This window comes from Arachis stenosperma, chromosome 8 (assembly GCF_014773155.1).
Source record: "Arachis stenosperma cultivar V10309 chromosome 8, arast.V10309.gnm1.PFL2, whole genome shotgun sequence".
In the NCBI taxonomy this organism is placed as follows: Eukaryota; Viridiplantae; Streptophyta; class Magnoliopsida; order Fabales; family Fabaceae; genus Arachis; species Arachis stenosperma.
In genome coordinates, this window is record NC_080384.1 from 27,015,889 (window position 1) to 27,025,099 (window position 9,211).

A 9,211-nucleotide genomic window follows, 5' to 3' on the forward strand; every position below is an offset into this window, starting at 1 on the left:
TTTATACTTTTAGAAATTATAATAGTTAAAAGTAAAAAATAAGAGAAATTTTTTTATACCTTTATATATATTATTTAATAGTTAAAAAAAAAGTTAGACGGGCTTTCGGCGGAGCGGGGCGGGATAAAGTAGGGCAGAACGAACTTCTTCGCTTGCCACCCCTAACTACTACTGCTGTTAGCTACCCCTTATTAACATTGTATCCAATTATTTTAAATCATATTTTAAATTTTAAATCCTGATGAAAATTTGGAAAAAAAATTAATTAAAAAAAGTAAATAATATTAACTAATATAAAATATGATTTTCTGTACATATTCTTTTCATAGTAATCATTGTATATAATTTCAAAGACACCAAAACTTATAATTTCAAATTATAGGTAAACTTCACCCGAAATTAGCTTTTTTTCCTTACATTTTTAATGATTAAGACGGTAAATATTATCAATAAAGATGTTAATAGTGTAGAGACACGGTGCAATTTAAAGGATAATTTAGATATTTTACTATAAAGAACGCTAATTAAGAAGGGACAAATATGTATAATATTTGAATGGAATTCGACCCATTTATTAATATTAGTGATATGAATATATTTGGAGAAAGGGGAAAAAAAGAAAAGGAAAAAGAAAAAGAATGTATAGATTATTCTAAAGTGGTTTTTTCTTTTTCTTAAAATTTAAAAGGCACATTGTAAAATTTTACATGAAAGTTCTATGGTGTCTATCAATTATTGTCTAATTTATCTTTTGTGGTAAGTTTTAAATTTTTAAAAATAATTTATTTTTATATTTTTTAAATTAAATATTAATTTTTAATCTTTTTTAATAAATAAATACCATTTTTTAGACACCATAATATTCACATAAGCAAAAAGAAAAAGAAAAAGGAAGCTGGCAAGCTGGGGGAGATTGAGATTCTACATTGTAAAATTATTATGGCCACAACCATTTCCTATTTCTACCTTATATTTGGTTGGCTTCTCGATCTCAATGCTTTGCAGTGGTTAAATAGGGTATTTCTAGGTGCAAGAGACATAAGCAATCCGCGTTCATCGGCATCCATAGATTCACCTACCAATAACTTTGTGGCCATTGCAAACTGTCTGTTTTATTCCAAAAAAAAAAATAGAAATGAACATTAATAAAATCACAATCAGCATAGCATGAAGAGCAACGTTGACAGTAGTGTCACAAATTTTGGGACGGCCACCCAAATAATAATTGTGGATCGATTTTCTCCAACACATAAATAGATACTTTTTTTAATATGTATATGTATCTTACCACCACGTAAAACACTTTAAATCTTTAATATTGACGATATGGATATTTAAAAAAAAAAGAACAAAATTAAAGCTACTGTACTATTAAATTTGCACGAAAATAAAATCACAGTATCTTAGCGCTCTCTCAAAAGTTGTGACACATAATTAATCAACGACAACCACAATCCATGATGCAGCAAACTCCAGACAAGAAAAAAAGTAATGAAAGAATAAAAAAAATTACTTGTGTTAGTTTGTCATCTAATAACAAAGGGCTTAAATCCTTGGGCAGCCCCATGGTTTACGTTCTCTAGTTTTAACTGAGCCGTTTGGTTTAATGGGGAAAAAAAAATCCAATATGTAAACATTCGATAAAATTAAAAGTTGGTAAAATATATAGCTGGTCAGATTGGATAGCAAAGAATGGAGATAAATATACAATTGGAGTGCATTTTATAGATAATCTTTCTCCTCACCTCAAATTGTTATTAGAAGAAGATTGTAAGAGAGCTAGCCTTGTAAGATTGGGTTTAAACATGTAATCCTTTTTTGTTTTCTTTCGGCCTTGCCCCGATGGAATACCAAAAAAAATTGATAAAATAAAAAAAGATATTATTTACCTAACCTATTTATTAATTAATAAAAATATATTATAAAAATTTATATCCTATTACTTAATAATATTTTATACTCCATTATATATAATAATGTTCCATACTCCATTAAGTATGATAATATTCTATAATATCACATTCCTAATAATCATTTTATAATAAGAATGACATATAGTGATGTCTCTGATAGTTTGATTAGTGGTGACTAAAAATAATTAAGTATTAATTTGTCAATAATAAAATGATACTTGTCGTATTTTAAAAGTAAATAGGTTTGTAGAATTCTTAGTTTGTTTTAGCGTTAATCTAGATGTTTGTACGGTAATTATGGCTGAATTGTGGGGCATATTTTTTGATACGAAATTAGCTATTCATTTAGGTAATGCTAATTTCACTATTAAAGTTGATTCAAGAGTTGCGATTTTCGTTGTATCGGAATGATATTATCAATTTTCATGGAACTCACACGCTTATCATGGCTACTAAAGACAGATTCAACAAGTTTTCAAGTTGAAAGCTTTACCATGAATTTCGAGAAGCAAATTGGTGTGTCGATCCTTTAGTATCTAATGGACATTCTCTAAAATTTAGTTGTCATTTCTTTTATAATTTATTTTTCTATATTTCGTCTTATTTTCTTTTTCATACCATGGGCGCCTCTTTTTTTAGAATAGTTTCTACGTAATATTTTTGGACTTTTTATCCCGTTAATTATAAAAAATTATTACTAATCCAAGACAAGTAAATAAAATATTTTCACCACAGACAGAGACAAAGTTAGATAAAATATTTATACAATAAACTAAAACTAAAATAAAATTTTAAGAGGACTAAATTAAAATTTACATATAATTTATATATAAAAAATTAAAATTAGAGGGTTATCGCCCCTTTTTAACCACCTGGCTCCGTCCCTGACCACAGAGACAATTTTAAAAATTTATGAATGACCAAAGGCTAAAAAAGTAATTGTAGTTGTTCCTTTGTTACCTTCCATAGCCAATCTTCTCGTGGCCACTGCCAAATGCCAACTTTCTTGACTTTTTTTTTGGAGGAAGAGGTTGAATATGATAATAGATTAGTTTTGTTGGGGCTTTAATTTTTTGAATTTAGTGTGGATTTTGGGCCTTCTGACAGATTAATTTATTCCAAAAAATAAATATTAAAAGATCGGTTGGTAATTACCCCGTGTAGTATGTTCTTAGTTTTTTTTTTTTTGGGCTTTAGCTTGTATAATATAAAAAAAAATGAAGTCTTCCCTAACTCATTTACCTTACTTCATTATTAAATTTATCCGATCTTTAACCAAATCAAATCCTTAGTAAGGTGTAATTCCATCTTCCACCTGTCACGTTTTGATTGATCTTTGGCTTTTAGCCCACACAACCACTGGCCATAAAGGGCCGCCAGAGAGGGCAGCATGATTTTCAGAATTTGCGAAATACAAGGTATGTATCATTTCTTGAGCAGTACTTGATACATTTGCATAAGAATTAACAAGGTACGTCCATTCAATTCGGATCTGAATAGCAATAATATTATAAGAATCGTTAGAGACAAAATTAGTATGTAGACAAATCCAAGCGTACGAAGCAATTAACTGACACATGGATCTTCTCCACACCCAACCCAATCTCTTCGCTTCACTTTCCCCATTCCCCATGTCATGTGATTGAGTGAGTGAGTGAGTGAGTGAGCGAGTGAAACTACATTCATAATCATAACAAACCAAGGAACTGAAGCGAGAGAGAGAGAGAGAGAGAGAGAGAGAGAGAGATCAGAGATGCCTTACAGCAGGTTTTCAGGGTCCCTAACTTCGCCCAAGGTCGACGTGGTTATTGACATGGGCAATCCATTCCTTAATCTTACTGTCGATGGTTTCTTGAAGATCGGAGCCGTATATGATTCCTTCTCTTCTCTTCTCTTCTTTCTATCATTTTCTTTCCTTAATTAAACAAATTCATCCCAGGATGTTCTTCTTTTTCAGGTGGCAGCTACCCGGGCAGCTGCTGAGGATACCTATCATATCCTCCAAAAGGGTAAGGGTCGGTATTACTTCTCACCATCCATTCTCTCTTTCTTATTCTTATAATCTTATTGATGTGACATGATACTTCATCATTCAATTCATAAGGGGCTCATATATTTGTGTGGCTATGCTATGTTGCATTCTTAAATCTGATAAAATATATTTACATGGTCGGTGTTAGTGTTATCTGTTGTTTCTGTTTTCGTTTGTAAATGGTCTTTGTCAGAGACTAACACCAACAACATCTTGAACATGAATGTTCCAGGAAATATTTCAAGTCGAGATTTTGAGAAAATGGTAAGTGAGTCCATGCCTTATTCATTGAGTTTAATACACATTCTTTGCTCTTCCTCATGAGAGAGTGTGTTTTTGGTTTATTGCAGCTGAAGAAGATGTGTAAAGAGGGTGCATATTGGGGTAAGAATTAATGCTGGTCTTGCATTATACATATGTTACATTTATCAAATAATAATGCACTGTATTGGTTCAATTTTGGTGTGTTTACAGGAACTGTAGCTGGATTATACGTTGGAACAGAATATGGGGTGGAGAGGATCCGTGGCAAGAGAGACTGGGTAATTCTCTTCAATCAGCATTTCCATGATAGTTATTACACATTTTTGGGTGTTGGTTTCAGAGATGATATATGGTGTAAAGTCTAAGTACAAATTATTTACATCCAATTCTACATCGTGGAATAATGTTGTTTGGTTGTTGTAGACTGAAGTTGTGGTTACTAGTTTGGTTTTGATTTATACTTTGGATGTGCATTTTGTTGGTTAATTAGATATTATTTAGCAATTGAGAATCTGAATTTTTTTCTTTTTTTGATGGACTTGGATGCAATGCAGAAGAATGCAATGATTGGGGGTGCAGTAACCGGGGCTATTGTTTCCGCAGCCAACAACAATAAGAAAGATAGGATTGCCATGGATGCCATTACGGGTGCAGCAGTTGCTACTGCTGCAGAGTTCATCAATTACCTTACCTGAATGAACCAAAATGTATATCTCACTGGTTTTTTTACTGTTAGGATCTATATTGGTTTACATGGTAATGTTGATGGACCCATTTGGATGTCTGCTAAACCTGTGTTTTGATCACTTATGTCAATTAGTTGTTTGCAAGATACTATAGTTCACTGTTTTCATTAATAACATTGTGTTTTACACTTTACTATAGCCATAACTCATAAGTCTCATGTACAAGAATATGAATCACAGCATGCAACCATCAAACTCTACATGACATCTAGCAGGCAATCCTATTTACAAAGCCAATTCATGTACATATGAAAGAAAGAATAGAGTCCTATTCTGAATGAAAGGACTCTACAAGGTAACAATAAGAATAGTGCATTACTACATGCATGTGTGCTTGGTCTACCTATAGGCTTGAAGAAATCAGGGAACAAGCTTGGTGACAGTGACAAAACCATGATCTAGTTAACCAAGCAGCATGACTTTTGTAAAAATTGACAGTGTATCTGTATCTATCTATCTATATTCTATAGTCTAAGAAAACTTCATGAGAAGACGAGTTCATCTAATAAATCATCCATAATCATGTCCTCTAGTTCAATTGCAACTTGCTCCTCTTCTTGCTGGAGGTTCATCCAGCTACTTCTTCTTGCCAAGTCACGTCTCACAACATCGTCTAATGTCTGATCTAGCTCTGGCCTCAAGCTCAGGTATGATTTAACACTGGACCATACTTCATTAAGGAGATAGTCTCCTTTCGGCACAGGATGGAGGAGGTAGTTGAAGGCGAAGGGCCTTGGGAAGTGATTTGATGACCTCTCATATATATCAAGAAGTACCTCATCAACTAGGTTGAAAAGAAGCTGTTGATCATAGGCTTTGGTATTCTCCTCTACAGAGGATTCCATTTCCATGATCAAAGAAGGCTTTAGTCGCTGGTCTATAGTATGCCTCGTTAGAATCTGTTCATTTTCCATTAAACCTGAAAATTGGAGAATGGCCTTCACGTATCTGAAATTGGAATCATTGCCTGTGTCAAGGAAAATCTTCTCAGGGCTCTTGTTTGTGACATTTTCTGTATTATCATTTGCATTTGATAACGAGCTTGGGGAAGAATATATACTTTCTGTAATTGGTAACTCATCAGTCTTCAATCCATCCATGCTAGATCCTTGAATATCCAATTCTCTACCTGGAAATATTTGGCCAAAAGAAGAAGAAGAAAAAGCCTCAGTCATCGTTGTTGCAGTTGAAACTTGAAAGCAAAAGGCATGCATTAAAAGATAGGAAACAAAATTGCATGCAACAGTATTCCAATGAAAGTTGTTTAATTTGAACAGACGATATACTATGTTAATCTCATGCATGCTGAAATGAATTTATTACCTTCTGTATGGTGGGTTTCATCTGCTTCACTTTTAGTTTCATGGATAGCCACACCTATTTCTTCTTTTTCTTGACGAAAAATTCCATCTCCCCTAGCTGACTCATGTTCAAATTTATCTTCCACTTTCTCACTGGTAACTGCTTCATCAATTTTGTCTTCAACCTGATCATTAGATAAGGGACTTGGATTCATATCTCCACTGCCAGCTTTAGCTGTTTCTGTGATTTCAGTCTCTTCAACATGATCAATTGATTTATCTTTCTTTGAAGGAAGTTCCACCAGTTTTCTTTCAGCATTATTATCAGGCTCCTCTGTATCTGTTTTATCATTCATATCAAGAAGTGCCTCGTGTACAATGAAGCCTAAAGCCTCAATATTAGGCAGTGAAAAATTGCTTCTGGAAAACCTAGAAGCATGGTCACTTGTATTCTTATCCTCATTTGTCAATCTTAAGCTTTTGGACTTTGAACTGTGCCACTTGACATCTGAGTTGAAGCTTTTCTCAAACAACTGAGTATATTTATCCATCGATTCGTTCAGAGACGATGTTCTTCTTACGACTCGTTGTGCTTCCTGTCTGTTGGAAGCATAATCAGAAGATTTAGTCTCCTTTAAGCTTTTGCTCCTTATGTACTCTCGAACCACACCTTCATCTAAGCTTTGCACCTCTTTCTCATCATTAGTGATGCTGCTATATTCAGATGAATCTCTGTGGTGACCATTTTTTCTGAACTCCAAAAGAGTATGTTTTATCTTATGCTTTATAACTTTGAAACGATGAATGACAACTTGGTTCCAACCTTTATGATTCAATCCATGAGATGGCCGCAGAGAATTGCCTGTTTTTTGTTCTCCAGCGCTAAGCACGCCATGATCACTCACTAAAGGCACTGGTTTTGTTGTTTGAGTACTATCAAGCAACCTTTCTTCTTTGGGAGTGGCCCAGACTTCGGTTTTCTTGTGTTGCAAGGTACTAGTAGGAGTAATACTTCTCATTTGTGAAGATGAGCTTAAAGGAAATGACCCTGATTTTGTCAATCTTGCTTTGTTGTCAGAAGCTTGATGAAGGTTTTTCCCTTCAGCATCTAATTCTCTTAGAAATTTAAGCAGTAAATCCTTCTCCACTTTAACTACCCCCAAAACATCTCTATGATTCTTAAACACATTGGCAGTGTCTGTATCAGATTTGTTTGGCCTTTTTTGTATACTCTCATGGTTAAGGGAAGCTTTTGTTTTCTTGCCATCTTTCTCCACATGAAGTGCATATTCACCTTTGTAATTTCCTTCTTTAAGCCTATTTTCTGTGTCTTGTTCTTTTCTCTCATGTTTGTGGTACCTTTTGCCTTTTTCGCCACCTTTCACAACCTGAATATGTATATCCATGTTAACAATGAGATAATTGAGTTGTTCTGCAAACTATAAAACACGAGCATGAGGTTTTAAGCTTACTAGGAGTGTTTCTGCCTCTGGGACATATTCTTCACCTTGGTTATGCAAAATGGTGTTCCTCTTACCTGCAGATAGGTCAACACAATATGGTCATGAAGATTGAAGAGGTTAAAACAATCTCATGTAATATGCAGAGCCAGAATTTCCATTACAAATCCCAATCTTCATATGTGCTTTCATTTTTCAAGCATTTGCTTTATTTAATCAAGATTAACCCATAGTTTGTATTTAACACATAACTGAATTGCCTAGTTATATATATTTCTTTATTATGATGTTGACCTTGTGATGATTGAAGATTATTCCTTTCATGATAAATACAGCTGGAAAGCTCATTCTATATTGTAAAGGCAGCTGCAATGATTTCAATTTCAATCTAAAACCAAAAAATATAGGCATTGATGAGTTGCAAAAGTGCTTACATCTGGCATGTCTTTTCCTTTTGTTAGCAAACACCTTTCTCACATGCCAATGATGATAATCCAGAATATGAAAGAAACCCCACATGCAACCTTGATTATTCTTATCCTGATTAAATTCAAGGCTGGAATTCTCTGTTGAAACTAATTGCTTTACCATATCTAACACGCTTTATCTCAATTCTCTAGTTTTTTGTTTTTGAATAATCAATATCTTCCTCTAGGCCTAGTCCTGCAAAACCACCGTAATCAAACATTAAAAAAATAAAATAATAAAGAAAAAAAGGACATGTAAAAGAAAAAGAGAGCAGAATTGAACAGAAATTGGAGCATGCATGTTTATTAGATTGTTTTTCCAGTTTTCTTAATAATCATTCATATAAGAGAAGAGGTCCTCTAACCTTAATTTTCTTCAATCTTCGTCTGAAAGAAAGATAGATGCATGGTTGGCTAAAAAATCTTCTGTGTGGTGTTTGCCAAAACTGTGAACAAAAGACGGATGGTAACAAGAAGAAACTTAAAAACCGTCCATCTAATGGAAATTAATTATAACTTAAACTTATAAAAAAAATTAATAACAGCAAGCGAATATTCATATATTCATATATTATATTATAATATTATTATTGTTATATATATTATATGAAGAAAGATTAGAGCCACACGAGATTAACTGAGGATAGATGCGATCATAACAATCGAAATAAACTAACAGAAACATGCAGCTGATTGATTAATATAGAGATTGGTAACGGGAGAAAAGTAATTAAAAAAACAGAAGGTAGGTTCATGCATAGGATCGGAGTTGAGAGAGAATTGAATGCAAAAAAAAAAAAAAAAAGATGGAAGTCTAACCTGAATGAATTGAAGTAGCGGTTGATGAGGCAGAGAGAGGAAAAAAGACAAGGTTTTTATTGGAAGGAAAGTCTTTCAAGTCAAGCTTCTAGATTTAGAGAGAGAAACAAAGCAGACGCCAATTGAAGAAGCTGAACATGAAGAATCTCTCTCTCTCTCTCTCTCTCTCTCTGACCAGTGATTACGACAACCAAACTAATAAACTCGAG

The 9,211-nt window shown here is 33.5% G+C and overlaps 2 protein-coding genes across 5 annotated transcripts; one reads left to right on the forward strand and one right to left on the reverse strand.

Annotated features, from left to right (window-relative positions):
* The first annotated feature begins 3,392 nt into the window (after nt 1-3,392).
* LOC130946974 (outer envelope pore protein 16, chloroplastic) lies at nt 3,393-5,093 on the forward strand. 2 transcript variants are annotated; one of them, XM_057875888.1, is made up of 6 exons: nt 3,393-3,780; nt 3,871-3,928; nt 4,178-4,209; nt 4,296-4,329; nt 4,420-4,487; nt 4,764-5,093. In XM_057875888.1, the coding sequence occupies exons 1-6, from the start codon at nt 3,667-3,669 to the stop codon at nt 4,902-4,904; spliced, it is 447 nt and encodes a 148-aa protein (XP_057731871.1). In that variant the 5' UTR covers nt 3,393-3,666; the 3' UTR covers nt 4,905-5,093. The 2 variants fall into 2 exon arrangements, with proteins under 2 accessions (XP_057731871.1, XP_057731872.1); XM_057875889.1 differs by having other exon boundaries at nt 3,871-3,922.
* Nucleotides 5,094-5,179: 86 nt separating this feature from the next.
* LOC130946973 (protein TRM32-like) lies at nt 5,180-9,211 on the reverse strand. 3 transcript variants are annotated; one of them, XM_057875887.1, is made up of 7 exons: nt 9,003-9,211; nt 8,549-8,629; nt 8,151-8,379; nt 7,729-7,793; nt 6,279-7,644; nt 6,016-6,084; nt 5,180-5,922 (listed from the first exon to the last, which is right to left on the reverse strand). In XM_057875887.1, the coding sequence occupies exons 3-7, from the start codon at nt 8,305-8,307 to the stop codon at nt 5,438-5,440; spliced, it is 2,142 nt and encodes a 713-aa protein (XP_057731870.1). In that variant the 5' UTR covers nt 8,308-8,379; nt 8,549-8,629; nt 9,003-9,211; the 3' UTR covers nt 5,180-5,437. The 3 variants fall into 3 exon arrangements, with proteins under 3 accessions (XP_057731870.1, XP_057731868.1, XP_057731869.1); XM_057875885.1 differs by having other exon boundaries at nt 5,180-6,084; XM_057875886.1 differs by lacking the exon at nt 9,003-9,211 and adding an exon at nt 8,813-8,949 and having other exon boundaries at nt 5,180-6,084.

Coding starts and splice junctions, on each gene's coding strand:
- LOC130946974 (XM_057875888.1), top strand. CDS start 3,667: ATGCCTTACAGCAGGTTTTCAGGGTCCCTAACTTCGCCCAAGGTCGAC. Junction 3,929..4,177: donor TATCCTCCAAAAGGGTAAGG/GTCGGTATTACT, acceptor TGAATGTTCCAG/GAAATATTTCAAGTCGAGAT. Junction 4,488..4,763: donor TCCGTGGCAAGAGAGACTGG/GTAATTCTCTTC, acceptor GATGCAATGCAG/AAGAATGCAATGATTGGGGG.
- LOC130946973 (XM_057875885.1), bottom strand. CDS start 8,307: ATGGTAAAGCAATTAGTTTCAACAGAGAATTCCAGCCTTGAATTTAAT. Junction 7,794..8,150: donor AAGGAAAAGACATGCCAGAT/GTAAGCACTTTT, acceptor ACCTATCTGCAG/GTAAGAGGAACACCATTTTG. Junction 6,085..6,278: donor TGAAACCCACCATACAGAAG/GTAATAAATTCA, acceptor AAATATTTCCAG/GTAGAGAATTGGATATTCAA.